Below are 21,013 nucleotides of genomic sequence, written 5' to 3'. Positions count from 1 at the left end.
TGGACTCTCTCCAGCTCCAACACATCCCTCCTGAGGACTGGCGACCAGAACTGGACAGAATACTCCATATGCGGTCGGACCAGAGTTTTATAAAGTGGAAGGATTATAGTCTTATCTCTGGAATACATCCCTTTCTTTATGCATTCTAATATTCTGCTGGCTTTGGCAGCTGCTGCTTGACATTGCATGCTGTTGCCTAATCTATCATCAACCAAGACTCCCAGATCCTTCTCCATTTTTGATTCCCCCAAGGATTCCCCTCCTAACGTGCATTGTGTTTTTATGTTTTAGTCCCCAAGTGCAAAACCTTACACTTCTCCACATTAAACCTCATTTGCCATGTCGTTGCCCACTCCGTTATTTTGTCCAGGTCATTCTGTAGGATATCTGCTTTATGGTGTGCAGTTATTGCCCTGGCCAATTTTGTGTCATCTGCAAAAACTGATAACGAACTACTGATCCCGACCTCAATGCTGTTTATGAATAAATTGAACAAGGTTGGTCCCAGGACTGAGCCCTGGGGCACCCCACTTACTACCTCAGACCAGTCTGAGTATGCGCTCTTTATTACCACCCTTTGGACATGCCCTTTTAGCCAGTTCCGTATCCAAGAGCAAACCCTGCTGTCGATACCTGCAGACCTTATTTTATAAATTAAGTGCTTGTGGGGAACTGTATCAAACGCATAAGCGAAATCCAAGTACACCACATCTACTGGTCTGCCCCTATCTAGCTCACAGCTCACCTCCTCGTAGAATGTTAGGAGATTGGTTTGACAAGAATGCCCATTTGTAAACCCGTGCTGATTACTGCTGATGATGTTGTTGTCTTTAGCAAACTCTACGATATAGTCCCTTATCATCGGAATCACGTTGGCTTTCCTCCAATCCCCTGGTACATTTCCTGTCATAATACTGTCAAAAAAGATCAGGAACAGTGGTCTAGATATAACCTTACTGAGTTCCCTGAGTACTCTCGGATGTACGCCATCCGGGCCTGGTGATTTGTTTGTATTAAGTTTATCCAGCCTTTCCCTGAATTTACCCTCTGTTAGCCATAGTGGCAAGTCCTGTGTATTACTACTAACCATACAGTCATGGTCAGTGTATCCCTCCTTTTTCTGTGTAAAGACTGACGAGAAAAAAGCATTCAGCACGGTTGCTTTTCAGTGTCCTCTGTAACTATCCTCTCATCATCGTTAATTATGTGTGCAATACGCTCAGCCCTAGTTTTTTTGCTGTGGATATATTTAAAGAATTTCTTTGGGTTGTTTTTTTTTTTACTATCCTCCGCTATTTGTCTCTCAAAGTTGATTTTAGCCATCTTGATTTCGTGTTTACTTTTCTTATTTGCCTCCTTGTATTGCTCGAAAGCCAATACTGTGCCCTCTGATTTATATTTCTTGAAGGCCAATTTTTTTCCCCTAATAAGTTTTTTAACGCTACGGTTTAGCCAGCCAGGTTTGGCTTTGTCTCTTCTAAATTTATTTCCCATAGGAATGCACTGCAAGATGCATTTGCTTAATATGTTCCTAAAGCATTCCCATTTTTCCTCTGTGGTCAGTGATCCCAAGGTTTGGTCCCAGTTTACCCTTTCCATCAATGAGTAAAATTTTGGAAAGTTTGTCCTTCTGAAGTTTAGGATTCTTATGTCCCCCACTTGCTTTGTTATATTGTTATTTACACTAAATGTGATCATCCTGTGATCGCTAGAGCCCAGGTAGTCCTGGACTCCTACCTCCGAGATTATGTCTGGGTCATTAGTGATCAATAGATCCAGGACTGCGTTTTCCCTAGTCGGAGAGTCCACCAACTGTGACATGTAATTATCCTGTAAGGTTTCCGTGAATAGACGGGCCTTCTGTGAGTGTGTAGTCCCCTGTTCCCAGTCAATGTCGGGATAATTGAAGTCCCCCAATATGATGACTAATCCCAGTTTTGCCACTTTACCCAGTAGTGCTAAAAATTCCAGCTATACCTCCTCCCCTTGTTTAGGTGGCCTATAGCAAACCCCCACAATTACTTTTCCCTTTTCTCCTTCCCTATGGAGTTCTACCCACACAGATTCTAAATCCATGCTCATCCCTTCCGTAATGTCACTCCTCTCTATCGCCTTTACATAGTTCTTGACATAGAGACATACCCCTCCCCCTCTTTTTCCTACCCTGTCCTTGGATGTTGGCAAGCCAGTCGTGTGAGGGGTCGAACCAAGTCTCCGTTATTCCCACAAGGTCCATGTCATCCTCATGTACCAACATTTCCAGCTCATCCATTTTATTAGCTAGGCTCCTGGCATTAGCATATACCCCTCTTAGTTTTACGGAAGTTAAACGTGATTGGTGGTTATGTTTATTCCTGTTTGATCTGAGGTTTTCCCGCACAGACCTGCCAATTTACGTTATGGACCTACTGTCGCTGCTGACCCTACAACTGCCTTCAGCTCTTTGCTCCCTCCTGACTGACTCTACTTTTGAGCCCCCCCACCCCGTCTCCTAGTTTAAAAGCCCCTCCAACTTGGTGGCCATCTTTCTCCCCAAAAGAGTTGTACCGTCCCCATTAAGGTGCAGCCCATCCTTACTAAAGAGCCGGTAGCCGACTGAGAAGTCAGCCCAGTTCTCCAGGAACCCAAACCCCTCCTTCCTACACCAGTTCCTCAGCCACTTGTTAAGTTCCCTAATCTCCTTCTGCCTCTCTTGTGTGGCTCGAGGTACAGGCAGTATTTCAGAGAAAACCACCTTGGAGGTCCTATTCCTCAATCTATTACCCAAGTCCCTGAAATCGTTCTTTAGGATCCTCCACCTTCCTTTTGTCATTAGTGCCCACATGCACCATGACCGCTGGGTCATCCCCAGCCCCGCACAATAATCTGCCACCACCAATAACCACCAGATCCGCGATGTGCCGAACTCGGGCGCCCGGTAAACAACATACTGTTCGGCTACCGAGATCTTTTTGACTGATTGCCCTCTCTGTCCTCTTGATAATTGAGTGCCCAACTACCACAACCTGTCAACCTGTCTAACCTTTCCTGAGTCACGGCCCCCCTTCTTCCTGGAGCCACCACTCCCCTGGCAGCTGGGGGAGGGCGCCAGCTCCAGCTCTGCCACCCCTGAGCTGATATCCCCCTCAACCTGCAACTTGGAAAATTTGTTAGGGTGTACCAACTCAGGACTGGCCTCCCTGACATTCTTCCCACTACCCTTCCCAACGGTCACGATTCGTCCAATGTTCCAGGCACAGTCTGATCACTTGGAGTTCCAAGACATTGTTCAGTAGTCTGGACTCTTCCAGTATCCTGATTCCCTGAGCAGAATATTTGCTGAGGACGCCTCCCAACAAGACAGGCTGGCATCCGTGGTGACCACTATCCAATACAAGGGGAGCAACCAGAGACTATGGGGTCTTGTCCCATTTGGCCAGTATGAAACTGTGAAAACGGAACCGCCTTGGGAGGTAAATACCATCAGGCCCAGCACCCGCATGCAAGTCTGGAGGGATGACCATCTGCTGGACAGCAGGAGACAAATTGCAGCCTGTAGTTTCAGGAGTTTGTCCAGAGGAAAGAGCACTTTGGCTAAGGCCGGGTCCAGAGTCAGATCCAGATAGCCCAGCTCATGGACGGAAACCAGAGCTGTCAGTGCATCGAAGGATGAATGAGCCCCAGAGGGCCCCGCAGCCCCAGGGGGATCAGGTGCTCCAAAGACTCCATGAGTCACCAGGGGGTCCCCACAAAAAAAAGAGTAAAAAATTGGTAAGGGACAACCCCCACCGCTCTGGCAGCACCAACCTGTTGTGAGTCACAGAGCACCAATCGATCCTCAGCAGAAAGGGAGAGAACCCCATCAGACTCACCACCCCGCAGAAACCAGGCACCGCTGCCACCATGAGAATCTGCACTGCACAAGCGGCGATCAGGAAACGAAAGGATCCAGGAGTCAGCACCAGGGGATGAGGAGCGGCTACCACCATCGAAATCGCTGCCTAGAGGGCTCCAATGTCATGGCTGCCACTATTTTCAACGGCAAACAACCACAAAATGGCTGCCGGACTACACCAACATGGCCACCGTGTATTGAAGCACACAGGCTACAAGAAAATGGCGGCCCCCACGAGGCTCCTAGGGACCCAGGAGAGATCCCTAGGCCTCAAGGACAGGCCTAGGCAGGATGGGGGGCCCTGGCAGGAGCTCCCACCAGGTACAAACCCCCCCCCCCCGATAGTCCAGTGGCCGGCAGCGCACCCACCCCGGCATAGCGCCCTGGCCTTTTGACCCAGGAGGTGGCCAGACCACCCACATAGCCCCAGCCTAAGTGGAGAGGGGGAAGGGGAATAGGATGAGGGGACAGATGAATGGGGGGTGCCTGACGGGAAGGAGGGGAACCCAGGGGTCCGACTGTCCCAAGGAGGGGCCCACATCCACCCCAAAACCCTCCAGGGGGAAAGGAGGGACAGCTACTCACCATACCAGGAACCAGACGGGCACTCGTAGGCCAGCCCCCGTCCGGTGGGGCTATGTTGTGTCCAACCTAGCGTCGACCTGAGGTCTGCACGCGCTGGCCAGACTGGGGTGACCACTGGATCTAGATTATCCAGTGTGTCGCCCAGTCCGGCAGTTGATTAGAGATCTCACAGGAAAAAAACAGCAGAAAAATTTCTATCTAAAAAGAAAAAAATGCAAGGACCACAGATCCCAGCAAGGAACTAGGTCCTTACTTCTGACTAGGCAGAGAAAAAATTAGCACCTATAGCAGAGAGAGGGAGTATACCCCCTGGGACTACCCATAGGTGTAGCCAGACTTTTTTTCTGCCTAGTGTCCTACTCCTGTAGGGGCAGTATATTCCAATGGTTAGGAAGATCAGGAGCTGTGTCCGTCAATGAACGAAAGAGAAATAAAAAAAAAAATACAGCAATGTATTAGGCTCCGTTCACATCTTGGCATCTTGGAGATTCTGCCCGCAATCCTGAATCATTGCAATTCGGGGGAAGCCGGTGCAATCCCTGTCATTTCCAATGGCACCCTAAACGCGGCACGATTTTGCCGCAAATGTTGCTCGACGAATTGTCGTAAGATCATGCAAACAGAATCGCGTAACGCCTGTCGCCCAAAAGAAGTTCTTGTATTTCTTTTGGGCGTCGGGTGTTCCGCGATTCTATTTGCACGATTTTACCACGATTCGGACGACAATCGTGCCACGTTTAGAGTGCCATTGGAAGTGACAGGGATCCCGCAGGCGTCCCGGAAGATGTGAACAGAGCCTAAAAATTTCTACAGGGATGTATTAAAAGAAATACAGGAATGTATTAAATGTCTTAAATCTGAACTCCTGGCAAACCGTTACATATACAGATAAACATACATCAAAACTATTTTTCTGTCCATTCCGTCCTGAAATTTACACTGCTCAGCACAGCTGCAGAGGTGTGGGGGCCATTGAAACATGAAGATTTCAGTGAAAGGAGGACACCGCAGCACAAGGGACACATCTCACTGAAAGTAAGTTAACATCCCTTGTGCTGATGTTTTAGGCACAGTGATGCAATAATTTATGTCTTTTATATCTGCCTGGATAGCAGCTTTACTTACACTTGCCTCAATGGCATCTTTTGGAAGATTCAGAGCAAAGAAAAGGCCACTGTCTGCACAACAGTATTGTTACCAAACACTTCTGGTGCCAGTACAGTACAGGGAAACAACAGAGCCACACTAACAGAGGTATTTTCCAAGCTCCATTAAACACTTATTGCGGTCCTTTATACCTAGCGTTCTTTAAAAATAAAATACCTGGTATTCTTTAAACAATAAATATGCATCAGTGCACACCACGTTCGACTGCATAATTTGCTTATGATCTTATTTCCTATTATAAATCGCCTATTTTTTTTATTATTGGATTAAGAACTATGCCACACTAGTGATTTTGTAGCACCAATTTGTAGCAGCTATTTTGTTGCTAGGAAAAAAATGAATTGCAGTACATAAAAGGTCTACGTCTCCAAAGTTCCTAAAATGTCTGTATTTTATGGTTTCAAATCAAAAAGGAAACATGCAGAAGGAAGCAGAGATTAGCTTTAAAAATCGACCTGTACACAAATTATGCACTCTAAAGTATAACATATTCTGAAAACAATTGTAAAAAAGCACTTTAAGGGTTCATGCACACGGGTGCAAAATGCACTGCATTCAGACATTTTTTTTTTTGCATACATTTTTTTTTACTTATCTATACACAGCTGTACATTTTGATATGAATCCATGCAAACGTAAATGTATGCTACTGTCTCCAAATACAGAGGACACCAGGCGACAGGAGCTGCCTGTGTCCTAGCAACAGAGAATGCTAGGCGGAAGAATTTGTTTGCGTCTAGGCAACCAAGGAATTTAGGCATCTGAACATCCCTGTATCAAATCAAACTAGAGCACTAAACTGCAGGAGCCGTCTGCATCCTAACAACCTAGGACGCTAGGCGGCAGGGGCCTGTCTGTAGAAGCCACCTGCGTCCTAGCACCCAAAGTAGCTAGCTGTCTGGTCACTTGTCTGCCATATAAGTAATGTGAAGGGTTCAACCCTGTTTAGATGACTGGGAATAGATATAGCATAGGCACGCATTATTGCCACTCAACTAATAAAGTTTGATATTTTTCCCCAGTTCACATATGTTTTACAAGAATAATTGCAATGACAACCTCAACTGTAAAAAAGAAAAAATGGTAAAAATTAGACAGGCAGATTTTGGACAAGGCAAATATGCGCCAAATTCTTCATGCATAAAGGGGAGGAAAACTTCTATAACTTGGCAAAAGCAAAATCTATAAAACAGACTTGACTAGTCTGTTTTCTTCTCTGTTGAAATATGGCGAAAGCAGGAAAACTCCCCAGGGAAACTTTATAAATAGGCTAAACTTTATTTTCAATGGAAAATAATGACTTTGGCGTTCTGTGAAGAGGCCGTAATATCTTGGTGACAAAGGTCGATTTAGTCTAACAAAACAGCCAAGAACTTACAGCGTCCCAATCAACATTACGAAAGAACTGATGCCCTTGAATATCAGCAAATCCTGTCTGCGGATGACAGCCAAGACGATCCTTTGGTTCCTGAAGATAATAACAAAGAAAGAGATAATCACCAATACAGGAAGACCAAATAAGGCAAATAAGTAATGTGATATTTATTCATGTGGAGTGAAAAGAACACATTCCTAAATTACCTTATAAGTGTATGGATGTGACAAATACTGCAATTCATTTTTCTCATTGCTACTAATTATGACGTTTGTGTTTTTGGTGTCGTGAGACAGCATTTCAAAAGGGACAACCGAATAAAAAATTACCAACCTGCCAGTTTTATAAACCGCTATTAATTGCACATTAATACAGGCAGAGACTCATGGAAATACCCAGAACAAGAAAATATATAAGCCAGTGGTTAAAAAAATCACAGTTTTTTTTAATGTCAAGCCAATACAAAAAATTGGATTTTTGTACTTACTTTTGTACTTGGTGTAAGCTGTGCTGCCTATTGTTTAGGCTTCGGATTTAACAACTGATACTCTTATTGCCACTGCAAGACTTCTGGTTCCTCCCTAATGGATGATGTACGTCACTATTGTTTCACTGTCTGACTCAATCATGATCAGATGTCCCTCCAGTCAGAAGGTCCAGCATTGTAGAAAAAACAAAACTGCTCAAAGCTCCCGAATCTTGATCAGTAAATAGGACTTCTCTGGTGCCCCAGCCTCTTGCGCCAAAAAGGTATCTAGGACTCCTCCCCAACCCTTCAAGATGGCATATGTTGTTAGGATTTGTCAAGACAATGGGAGGAACGATATTTCCAAATGCACTGCCACATTATGGGATAACCTGGTTCTCTGTGCCAGGATAATTAGTTTGTCTGCAGACTGAACAAACTTATCCCATAACATAAGAATGTTGTTGTGAAGAGGTCTGAAGTGGAAATGGGCAAACAGAACTGGCTCAAAATGAGGCCACCATCAAACCCAGGATTCTCATGCAGGATCCCAGAGTTGGACAACTCTTGAACTGTAGAGTGTAAATCTTGGCACATCATAGATGTCCAAAGAGGCTAGAAAGTCTCCCTAAAGAAAGGAGGCTTATACTGAGCTAGAGAATTCCATGCAAAATGTTTGGAACCTCATAAAGACAAAGTTCTGAATACGAGATGGATTTGCCCTTTTGGTTTGGGGACTGCAAACTGATTGGGGTAAAAGCCCTGATTCCCTTTTGACAATAATGCTTTGATTCAAAATGATCTGCATGGAGGTCTGCTAGTTTGTGCAGACACAAGCAGACTGGACAATACAAAGTGGGGGGAGTGGGCAGAAAGCAGAACTCTAGCTTGAAGTCCCTATAACCAAGCATTTGATACTGTGGCCAGATTGTGTTTGGATCCGACATTTTGCAATGCCTGAAAAAATAAACTTGGGACCAGCAGGTAAAAACCTTGCATACTCACAAACCGGCTGCTGACAGCAGTAGAGATTCAATGGCCAGAGGTGACTACGTCACTTTAGGCGGCAACAAAGACTAACCAAGGAGCTGCATATCTCTTGCAAATATGAGCAATGGCTTAAAGATGCTATCTCATGCTGAAAAGGCAACTGAAGCTAACAATGCAGCCCTCAATTTCTCAACATAACAACGCTTTCTGTGGAGACAAATGGAAAAACGGGGTAATATTGGCATCCAATGGTTCTAATAAATACAGCAAATTCCAAAGCTTGGCCCAGGTAGCCTATTCATAAAGAAGTTTTCTCTGGACCTGGAAAGCGTACTGATGCTAACAGTACACAAAGGTCTGGAAAGCATCACAAGCAAAGCCCAGTGGCGGAAGGTTACATTCTGGATAGAGCATGCTATCATCCAGTCCAGCGGGGTTCGGGTAGGGCTTCCAAAGCTACTGCTAAGGATATGTAGATCCGGATAGCAGCATAAACCAGCTCAAGCACTGTGTAGAAATAAAAAATTATCCTGAAAAGAAACATCTAGTAAAACTGATAAGTTTTTCTAAAAAGAGATAAGACGTCCATCCTAAGACACTATCAAAAAAACTGAGGAATGCTGGGAGGGGTTATACCAGGCTTGTATTAGAATCCTATGTCCCTTAATGAACAAGATTTTGGATTAAGTAGGAGGTGTTTGAGCTTACTTCTTGTCTGGTAAAAAGTTATCAGCAGGACAGGAAGTGAGGGTAAATCTCTTGGAGCCCTGGATAACAGTAAACACCTAAAAGGTTTGCTACTAAGATTTCTGACTGGTCACAGACTTCAACTACTTCACTATAAAGGCTGTATATAAACGATTTGGATTTTAAGTGGTTTAAACAAGCTCATGGTTGCAACCTCAGGCTTTTCATACTTTTAAAGCAGTGGTCTCCAAACTGCGGCCCTGTGCGTGCTTTTATCCTTCCTTCAGGGCACTATTCCTCCCACTGACACCAACAAGGGGGCACCACTCCCTCCACTGACACCAACAGTGGGGAACCACTCCTCTCACTGACCCCAACAATTGGGCATCTTTCCTTCCACTGACACCAGTAATGGGACACTATTCTCCCCCCCCCCCCCCCCACTGACACCAGCAATGGGGCACAATTTCTCCCACTAATATCAATGATAAGGCACTATTCCTCCTTTTACTGACTACAGGCGCTATCATTTTCTTCTACTCCCACTGACGCTGGGGCATTTTCTACTTCCAGTGACCTCTCCGGCCCCCCAAAGTCTGAAGGACAGTAAACCGGCCCTTTGTTTAGAAAGTTGGGAGACCCCTGTTTAAGGTATTGAGAAGGTTCCAAAAGGAACATGAAGCAAACTCCAGCACTGCCCAGAACTATGAGCAATGCCTGATCAGAACCTAGCATTTGTGCAGAGAAACCTGAAAGTTGTTAAAGGTATGTCCAGGAAGCTCTGGGTGCTTGCACTTTATACCTACAAGTAGCTTTCAGTATTATTAAAGAGACAGTGTCTTGTCCCCAGGTTTGCACACTTAACATTCTGGTTGTAAAAGGCTTACCTTGTTAAGAAAGCTTTTAAGTACACTTGCAGCTTTTACAGACAAAGATCTTGGGATTCGGATTTGTTTCTCCAGAATGACTAGATATTAAAATAGAACAAAATTTAAATAAGCTAAAATGCCTCATTAATGCCATCAATTTCACTGCGTATACTGTATTAAACTTTAACAAAACAATATGTAGACTGACACATAAGAAATATAAATAGATCTTTATTGGTAATACTTCACAAAGTATCTACTCCTGTACCTTGAAAGAGGAAATCCTCTGTGTTTTGGTCTGGATTGTCAGTGCTTCCTACAATATCAAATGGTGATCTCCCGGCCATCATTTCAAACATCAAGACACCTAATGCCCACCAGTCCACACTAAAACCTTTAATATAAATGGAAAAAAAAAATAAATCAGCGATGCACATTTCATTAAAGGTGAAGTCTAAGTATGATGTATATTGCATAGTTACATTTGTACAATATAGACCAATGTAAACATGCATATCTCGTACCTGATGGATTGCTGTGGAAGCTGGAAATCACTGTAGTAGTCGCTGCTACAGTACAGTGTTCACCGCAATCTTCCGGGTTCTATGATGCCATTGACCTGCCCCTCCACCTTGCCCAATCAAAAAAAGCATTGTATTTATTAAAAAAAAAAAAAGAAAAAAAAAGTGTTCGGTCTCTCTCTCTCCTCACAGGACATGGAGGCAGCAGTGGGAGCCATTTGCTCCTGTTGCTGTCAATTAAGTTATTTGAAGAGGAAGCCAAGAGTGGGACTGACCTACGATGTGTGCGTCAATAGACACACGCAGCCAGGCTCTGGATCAAGCCCGCACGAGTGCCCCCAAAGCAAACGGTTTGCTATGGGGCACTCAGGGAATAGGGGGAGCCTGGAGCACCAGTGGGTGACCCCAAAAGAGGAGGTTCCAGGTAGCTTTGTGCAAAACAATTGCAAAAAGTAGGTACCTATAACAGGTTTGTTATTTTTTTTTAAATGACGACTTTACAATCATTTTAAAGAGAACCAGTCAGGAAATGGCATTTGTAGAATACTGAATGGAAGTTCAATAACTCTAGTTATTGTTTCTAACAATGCAGCCTTATCCTTCGGAAATACCAGTTCAGTAGAAATGCTAGCTCAGTGTCAACAGCAGGTTAAAACGATCAATTACGCATGCCTTCAACTTTCAGCACTTTTATTATATGATAGTTTAGGATTGTCTTGTATTCGTACACAGTGAGCTCAGGCAGGAGATAGAATGGCCTTACAGCCTGACTTTTCAGTTCTGACAGAAAGCAAATACTACAGGTAATCCCTGAAAAGTAAAGCTGCACTAATATAACAATGCAAGGGTAGAATTAGATTGTTGCAGGTGCTCACTTGTGACTAGTTCTCCATTTGCAATTTGGGGATATCTTAATGTACAGCTCCAACCGGCAACATTTTCTAATATCCATTACAGTAGAATGTGTAAAACAATGTAGTAGTGCTATAAAGATTAAAAAAACCTGCTCTTTAATGTAGTGAAAGTACAAATAGCTGCTAACACAATTTTCTGGCTACAAACATATACAAAATAAATACAAGGTGTAGCGTTCCTTAACAAAACACGATGCAATTAAACCAAAGTGAGTAAAAGTCCATCCTAAATCCACATGCGATGACTGTAAAATGAATAAAGATGTGACTTAAAAAGAGATCCTCCCCTACCTTAGGAAGCATACACGGCCTCTAACCAGATGGAATTGACCACCTAAATACAAGTGGTCAAAACATGCAGTAATGCTTCAGGAATAGTTCACAGAGGATCCGATCCACCAACATGTACAGTTGGGCAAAAAATTTTTTAGACAGCCACCAATTGTGCAAGTTCTCCCACTTAAAAAGATGAGAGAGAGGCCTGTAATTTTCATCATAGGTACACTTCAACTAAGAGAGACAGAGTGGGGGGAAAGAATCCTCTGTATAATAAGTATTTGGTCACCCACAAACAAGCAAGATTTCTGGCTCTCACAGACCTGTAACTTCTTCTTTAATGGCTCCTCTGTCCTCCACTCGTTACCTGTTTGAACTTATCAGTATAAAAGACACCTGTCCACAACCTCAGTCACACTCCAAACTCCACTATGCCCAATACCAAAGAGCTGTAGAAGGACACCAGAAACAAAATTGTAGACCTGCACCAGGCTGGGAAGACTGAATCTGCAATAGGCAAGCAGCTTGGTGTGAGGAAATCAACTGTGGGAGCAGTTATTAGAAAATGGAAGACATACAAGCCCACTGATAATCTCCCTCGATCTGGGGCTCCACGCAATCGTCCGATTCCCACATTCACCTGGGAGACGACCACCCTATAGTTGGTTTCCATTGGTGGATATATTGGCCTATACTGGATATGACCCCGCTCGGGGAGGGAAAGGTGGCAGTAGATATGGGAATCAATGTTCATTTTAGTTCTGTGCAACTTTTGTTGCTTATGTCTTGTAATGCAATCTTCTATTTATGTATACTATTATTATTTTTCACTTTTCCGGATCACATCTCTTATCAATATCACTCCCCAAGAAGCGGTTTCCCCGCGAAACATGTAGAGTTTTAGTCAAGAGATCTGAAGTTAATAAATTGGGAGGGCCCCCTGTTTGGAGGATAGCCCGCTCAGTACCTAATGTCTCGATGTGAAAGTGATCTTTTGTATTATTGTGCCATATTCTAGGCTATTTTTCAAATGTCATGTTTAGGTTTAATTCCTATACACAACAAAGAACTTTTTAAACTTTATCTGTTATAAAAAAAAAAATTGTATATTTAAAAAATATATATTGATCCAGTGTATTGTTGTCTATAACGTACCTTGAAAGTCCTAAGCGCCTCAACCCCATGTCTTGCTCTACAATTGATATTGTAGGACGTAGGTACATCGTTGCAACTTTGAATACATATGTAGCACACACTTTATACTAAAAAGGTAAAAGGTAGTAAACTCCCAACGATATATCTCAGGGGAAGAAAGAGAACCCTCCCATGGTGTAGTGTTCTCGTTATCTGATTTTTATTAAGTATAAGTAAAACACACGTGTATAGTATAGTATAAAAAACACACGGGTTTCATCTTTACATTTGGTTTCTGCATTTCGTCTGACAATGTCTTATGACGAAACGTGTAGGGTAGAGCTTCGGCGTGTGACATCACGTACTGGAATGGAGTGGAGCGCGGCCATTTTATCAGTTTGACATTTTGGAATACTAATACCGTGCTTTTTAGATCTGGATTCATGCAAGTGTGTTTTTTATACTTGAGATAACGAGAACACTACACCATGAGAGGGTTCGGTTTCTTCCCCTGAGATACATTCTTCGGAGTTTACTGCTTTTTACCTTCTGGCCAATTCAGCATGGGTTTCTAAGCTGATTGTACATGGTGGTGGATCGGGTCCTCTGCAAACCATTCCAGGAGCATAACTGCATGTTTTGACCACTTGTAATTAGGTGGTCAACTCCATCTGGTAAGAGGCTGTGTGTGCTTCCTGAGGTGGTGGAGGATCGTTTTTTTAGGTTACATCTTTATTCACCTCACAGTCATCGCCTGTGGACTAAGGATAGACTTTTTACTCACTTTGGTGTACTGCATTATGTGTTATTAAGGAGCACTACGCCTTGTTTTTATAAACGTGGTAGCTCTGCCCTGATGTTCCTGTGATTCATAAAACCCTGTATAGTCAAGGCGGTAATATCAGAATGCTGAGGTCCTCCCTATCCTCTCTCTGTATGCTGTCTAAAAACACACACTCCTCCTTTATTTGTTAGTGCCTGAAAATCTAGAGAGGATCCCATAGTCACAAGATGATAGTTTTCAGCTTGTCCAAGCGACTATCCCATGTTTGTGAGGAACGAGACAAAACTTGCCATCAACTATTGGTAGAAATAGATAAGCAAAGCCTATGCAGTGGCTATTTGGTTCCATTATAAAAAAAAATCTGGCTAGACTGCATTTGCAGGCACCTTGCTGCTAATAGGATAGACATATATAAAATAAAGGTGCAGCTCTATAAACAAATGATATAGTCAACATATGAAAGTCCATATAGGAAAAAATCCCATTAAAGGGATCAAAGCGATGAAAGGATCCCAAACTTCGTAAATAGTGATGAAAGATTTTGAAGGGGTCACCAGCTTGTGATCTCACACTGGGCTTACCATATGCAATGTGACCCCGTAATAAGGGTGGTCTCACTCGCTCTGTTAAATGGATAAACCGAGATCCAGATCACTGGGACATCATCTCCTCCAGCCGGATAAATGGCACCATGGGGTCATATACAAAAATTGTGTCCTTACACCACAGCATATACACCAAGCTTAGGAAGCCATTCTCTTTTAAGCCATAGCTTCTTCAGGTGATAAAGCAAAAGCTTGGTATGTATATAGGGTAGCAGAAACTTGATACACCAGCTTTCCACTCCCAACTTGTTCTCCACCAATATTATAGGGAGATAGTGATATAGTGATGTCCTCTACTACCCACTGTACCAGCACCTCCACCTCCTCCTTCCACTGCCCCATCAAAGGTTGGGCAGCTATTGGCAATGGTGGAGTGGAAGGAGGAGGTGCCGGTACAGCGGGTAGTAAAGGACATCACTGGAGCTTTCCGCAGGAACCCCAATATAGATGAAATTGGGTTAACTCCATGTCCTAAAGCAAAGTATAATCGCAGCCCTATAGTATTGGTAGAGAACAAGTTGGGAGTGGAAAGCTGGTGTACCAAGTTCCTGCTACTCTATGTACATAAGCTTTTCATTTATTGCCAGAAGACGCTATGACTTAATAGAGATGGCTTCCTGAGCTTTCCTTTGGTGTATATACTGCGGTGTGAGGACGCAATTTTTGTATATGACCCACGGTGCCATTTGTCCGGCTGGGGGAAATTATGTCCCAGTGATCTGGATCTCAGTTTATCTATTTAACAGAGCGAGTGAGAACACCCTCATTAGGGGGGTCACATTGCATGTGGTAAGCGCAGTGTAAAATCATGAGCTGGTGAAACCTCCAATATCTTTCATCATTATTTACAGATTGTGGGATATTTTCATCGCTTTGACACCTTTCAATTTGATTTTACTTATATAGACGCTGTATGTTCACTATATCATTTGTTTTTAGTGCTGCACCTTTATTTTATATTTGTATTGATCTAGTGTCTGGATTGCGCACAGCTGATGTTTATATATTTGGTTTCACTGGTTGTGCAGATTTATATATTTTCTTTTACAAATAGGATAGACATGCATAAAGGATCTCAAAGAGATATACTCATTTAGGAAACATTTAATTGATTTTTCATTAATAAGTAGGTGGACTAAAGAAGGCTGTTTAGATTTTCCTGGAGTGCCGCCTTTAGAAGTATACAGTTAAAATACCATGGGAGAAGATGTACTCTACATATTTTTTCCTTAAGTCAGCTTTCTTGTTGAAGCATTATTTACATGTTACTGCACATGTTCTTCATGTTGCAAGGAAAAAAACCGGCAAAATAAATACTTACAGAAACTGACCTTAGTGTATAGCTTGAATGAGTTTTACAAATGACGATGGCATTTAAAAAACTGGCACAAAGGGAAAAAGCAGGCAACTGTGTTCTGAGTACCAGTAAGGTAAATATAAAGTATATTACATTTTTATAATTTTAGCAAAGCACACAAAAATGTTTTTTATCTTGCACACATTTCATAAATGCCCAAATTTATAAAAAGAGAACTAGCATCTGGCGCCGGTGATACTAGTAAAACATACAACTACCAAAGCAAAGAGCATGGTCCCAGAAGACTGACACCAGCTTACAGAATATCAATTGCAACACAATGCTTTCTACCATCATTTAGAAACAGACTGAGCTAATGGATTAAAAATGATTACCATAATCTTCTCCCCGCAGGATTTCCGGAGCAATGTAATTCGGTGTGCCACAGAATGTGCTTGTGGTATCTCCAGGCCGTAAGCCTTCCTTTAATAAACCAAATAGGATAGTCAGGAGAATCATCTAGCATGCACTGTCCATCTATGTCCTATCTAATCACCAGATTTCTAATCCAACCTGTGCACTACCAAAAGAGGAGGAATGAAAAAGGGCATCTCATCATAAAACTGTTTACAGTCGTCTGGTAAAAGCAGCCTTCAGTTCTAGAGCAACCCCACAAATGCTTAACATTCATGAAGAATATGAGGGAGTAATACTATGTACAGCAGTTGCTACATACGCACATAAAGACCTCCAACCTGATAAGCTGAAGCCAGGAAGAAGTAAAGATTTGTTTGTTTGCCTTGCATATATTATAATGGGATTAAGGAGGAAAGGCATTATGAAGGAAATCGTAAACGAAGAATGAGGAAAAAAAAAAAAAGTGAAAGCAGACCTTTTTTCTATAATGAATATCGCAAACAAATGAGAAAAAGCTTTCTCTCTCTCTTGTGCTTCTCATGGGATCAAAAGTGAGACATCTCCTATACAGAGTACACTCGGAGAATTTAAAATCCAGCAGAAAAATCTCTTCAGCTGAAACAAAGATAACAATAAAAACACAATACCTCTAGTTAGCCCTTCTGTACTCTAACCAAAGTGAAAAAACAAAAAATGTTTTGTCTGAAGCTCGACTTTAAGAAACTCAGGAGGTCCTAAATTCATTACTCATCTATCTCAGCAGTCCTGTGTATACAGCTTTAGGGTAAATCCCTTCTATGTGCATCTTACTCTAAGAGCTAGTTATAATGAAGGTGGCTGCCATATTTGTTTAGCTTACTAAATATGGTGCGGAGACACATTCAATGCTTTCAGTTGCCACTACGCTCTGCTGGGCTTCTGGTGTGTCCCTATATCATTGAGGAATGGGTAAGTATACCATCCCCTAATTTATCAATTGCTATATATGTTCTAACACGAAGGCTCTCATAGACTAGAGCTGGGACCACTACAGAGGAGCCTTGATGAGGCAGTGTGTCTTCCACATATATTGTTCAAATTTTGTACAACCAAAACCTCTGTTATTTACACAAATCGTTAGGAAGTGTAATGTTTTTTTGCTAGCTTTCTGGTAAGTGGCGTGGGAAATGCATTTTGTTTTGTTTGCTCTGTGCAAAGCCCTTCCATGTACACCTTACTCTAAAACCTAGTTGTACATTTTGGCGGTTGTCATTTTAGTTTAGCTTCCACTATAAAGACTCTGTCAGAATAGACTAATATAACCCCCGCCACTCCAGCATAAGTATCAGACAAAAAATTGGATTTTTAACTAACCACAAAACCCATTTCTCTGATGTTCAATGACGGACACAGCTCCTGGTATTCATAACTATTGGGTTATACTTTTATAGAGTGTGGTTCCTGCGCTATCTTGGAAGGGTCAGCTAGTCACCCTAATGCTGCATGTACGTTAACTGATACTAAAATAAAACAGTTTCAATATACAATATAAAGGGGGGTTGTACAGCGCTCCAGGGGTTGCTAACCGGAACCTCAAAACCTTAGCGATGTTGTGTTCACTCCCCTCTGGTCACAAATATTAATCTTATATATAAAATTCTTCCTTGGGTTTCTGTCACATCAATGTTTCTATATTTCATGCACAGTGAACAGTAGAATGAATCAAAAAAAACTTTGTACATTTAAAGTGCTGTTGTGACCATTTACACATTTAAAACGGTGAAGAGGGTTAATAATGTGCTTAAAATATTTTTTACTTCCAAGGTGCTGCTGTGCTTCAAATTATATCCGTGTCTTTATACCATTAAAATTATATATAGTGCTTGTGTTCCAATTAAAATTAAATATAAAGCACTTATCTCATTTAAAGTGAACTCGTGCAAACGTAAATAAATATAACCAATGTATTCCATAGTGCTGATGTGACAATACAAAATTAAATACTTTTCTTCTCGGTAATAGTTATAATTTCAACATATTCTCTTCAAAAAATAATAAGTGTCCAATCCAAATTAGTGCAAAATCAAATGCAGTCTAAGTGATCCGTGGTGTTTATTTTCTTCCTCCACCTTTTTTCTCTGTGTCCCGGATGCTTTCAGTGCTCTCACTTCTATATGTGCTCTAAATGCTCACCTCAGTGAGAACAGTAATACGCCTGTATCACTTGACCCTCTTTAGATATGGTTCCTTTGTCCCAGCGCCGTTTAATTCCTCCTGGGGTGATCCCTGTATCTCCTGATATTGTTCGGTCCTTTCTCCTGGGGGGTGTACACCAATTTTCTATGGGGGGGGGGGGCTTTCCTAGGGTCCTTCCGTATTCGTATCCTCATTTACTCCCACTTTTCCTTTAAGCTCATACAAACAATGGGGCCACCATGGTGCAGTATATCAAGACTTTTATTAAATAAAAAAATAGCTAAAAGGAATTCCCTGAGCAAGTCACGTGGTATCGTGACGCAACGCGTAGGAGGAAATACCCGGAAGTGACGTGACGCAGCGGGACGGAGGTCCCCGAACGCGATACAGGATGCAGACATTTGAGATTCTAAATGTGAGTTGGCTATTTTTTTATTTAGTAAAAGTCTTGATATACTGCACCATGATGGCCCCATTGTTTGTATGAGCTTAAAGGAAAAGTGGGAGTAAATGAGGATACGAATACGGAAGGACCCTAGGAAAGCCCCCCATAGAAAATCGGTGCACACCCCCCAGGAGAAAGGACCAAACAATATCAGTAGATACAGGGATCACCCCAGGAGGAATTGAACGGCGCTGGGACAAAGGAACCATATCTAAAGAGGGTCAAGTGATACAGGCGTATTACTGTCCTCACTGAGGTGAGCATTTAGAGCACATAGAAGTGAGAGCACTGAAAGCATCCGTGACACAGAGAAAAAAAGGTGGAGGAGGAAAATAAACACCACAGATCACTAGACTGCATTTGATTTTGCACTAATTTGGATTGGACACTTATTATTTTTTGAAGAGAATATGTTGAAATTATTATAACTATCACCAAGTATTTAATTTTGTATTGTCACATCAGCACTACGGAATACACCGGTTATATTTATTTACGTTTGCACGAGTTCACTTTAATGAGATAATTATATATAATAATATATATATTATATTTAATTTTAATTGGAACACAAGCACTATATAGAATTTGTAATGGTATAAAGACACGTATATAATTTGAAGCACAGCAGCAACCTTGGAAGTAAAAAATATTTTAAGCACATTATTAACCCTCTTCACCGTTTAAGTGTGTAAATGGTCACAACAGCACTTTAAATATACAAAGATTTTTTGATTCATTCTACCTTTCACTGTGCATGAAATATAGAAACATTGATTGATGTGACAGAAACGCAGGAAGAATTTTATATATAAAAGATTAATATTTGTGACCAGAGGGGAGTGAACACAACATTGCTAGGGTTTTGAGGTTCTGGTTAGCAACCATTGGGTTATACTGCCCCCTACAGGAGTAGGACACTAGGCAGAAAAAAAATTCTGGCTACACCAATGGGCAGTCCCAGGGTACTCTCTCTCTCTCTGCTATAGCCACTCAGTTTTGTTACAAGCAGTGTCAGGAGAATAACTCCACAGATGGGGTGGGTGATGTGTCCGTCAATGAACATCAGAGAAATGGATGTTACGGTAAGTCAAAAATCCCATTTTCTCTTTCGTTTATTGACAGACACAGCTCCTGGTATTCATAACCATTGGGACATCCCAAAGAAGTGTTAAACATGAGGGGTGGGAATGACCAAATAAAATCTCCAAGGCTAAACAGCCATCCGGGCAACAGGAGCTCAACCAAACAACTGGAGCCCACCTGAAAAAACAATACGCCCTCAAAGAGGATCAGGTCCTCTAAAACAGCAGCCTGCAAAACCTTGTGGTCAAAGGAAGCATCCACAGATGCCAACACATCCACTTTAAAAAAACTTTGTAAAACTGTGTACCAATGACCAGGTGGCCGCCCTGCAAACCTGCGTCACTGACACCTGATGACAAAAAGCCAGCGACTGTAAAGCAGGATAGAAGATCGGTCCTTGGGACAGAAGATCCTCCGTAAGAGGAAGCTTTCAAGGAACGTCGGTGACCAGCCGCACCAAATCGACGTACCAAGCCCGACAAGGCCAGTCCGGAGCCACTAAGATGACCGGAATCCCTTCTGCTTCCATCCTGCGTAGAAGTCTGGGCAGAAGCTTGAGAGGAGGGAAGGCATAAATCAGCCGATACTAGCCCCACGGAGCCAAGTCCTCCAGAGGATACCTTGACTGAGTCACAAACCTCTGCACCTTTCTGTTGAGCCGAGACGCTAACAGATCCACCTCAAGGGTACCCCACCAGAGACACAGCTGATGAAACACCTCTGGGTGAAGGGACCGCTGCCCTTGGTCCAATGCCTGCCGACTGAGGTAATACGCCTGCAAATTTTCCACCCTGGGAATGTGTATGGTGGAAAGGGGGTGGAACGGACCATTCTGCCCACCTTAGAATGCCGGCTTTGGCTCCAAAGCTGGCAGGACACTTCTTGTGCCCCCTTGGTGATTGACATAAGCCACGACCGAATGCACACTTGACAACCCTGAAGCCAATCCATTCAATGATCCAGACACTATCTGTTTGCTCGGAGTTCCAAGACATTGATCAGTAGTCTGGACTCTTCCAGTGTCTAAATCCCCTGAGCAGAGTGCTTGCCGAGGACGCCTCCCCAGCCGGACAGGCTGGCATCGGTGGTAATCACAGTCCAAAGTAGGGAAGGAAGGATTTTCTCAGCTGAAGCGCCGGAGAACGAAGCCACCATATCAGGGACTCCCTCATTCCCCGACTCAGCCAGATCTGATTGTCCAGAGACTGCAGAGTATTGTCCCATTTGGTCAGGATCTCCGGCAGGGACCTCGTATGGAACTCTGCAAACTGAACCGCCTCAAAAAGGTAGACACCATCAGGCCCAGCATCCGCATGCAAGTCTGGAGGGACGACCATCTGTTGGAC

At 42.8% G+C, this 21,013-nt stretch overlaps 1 protein-coding gene across 1 annotated transcript in view; it reads right to left on the bottom strand.

Annotated features, from left to right (window-relative positions):
- The window catches only part of PRKCI (protein kinase C iota), a 202,042-nt gene that overhangs the window by 8,575 nt on the left and 172,454 nt on the right, over nt 1–21,013 (bottom strand). Inside the window, exons 13-16 of the mRNA XM_082252559.1 lie at nt 15,940–16,027; nt 10,282–10,407; nt 10,032–10,111; nt 7,005–7,094 (exon numbers count right to left, since the gene is read on the bottom strand). Coding sequence (XP_082108685.1) covers nt 7,005–7,094; nt 10,032–10,111; nt 10,282–10,407; nt 15,940–16,027 — 384 coding nt within the window. The remainder of the gene's footprint in view (nt 1–7,004; nt 7,095–10,031; nt 10,112–10,281; nt 10,408–15,939; nt 16,028–21,013) is intronic.

This window comes from Pelophylax lessonae (assembly GCF_965119305.1).
Source record: "Pelophylax lessonae genome assembly, chromosome: 3".
NCBI classification, from domain to species: Eukaryota; Metazoa; Chordata; class Amphibia; order Anura; family Ranidae; genus Pelophylax; species Pelophylax lessonae.
The sequence above is the reverse complement of the archived record's forward strand: the minus strand, read 5'-3'. Positions and strand labels throughout refer to the sequence as shown.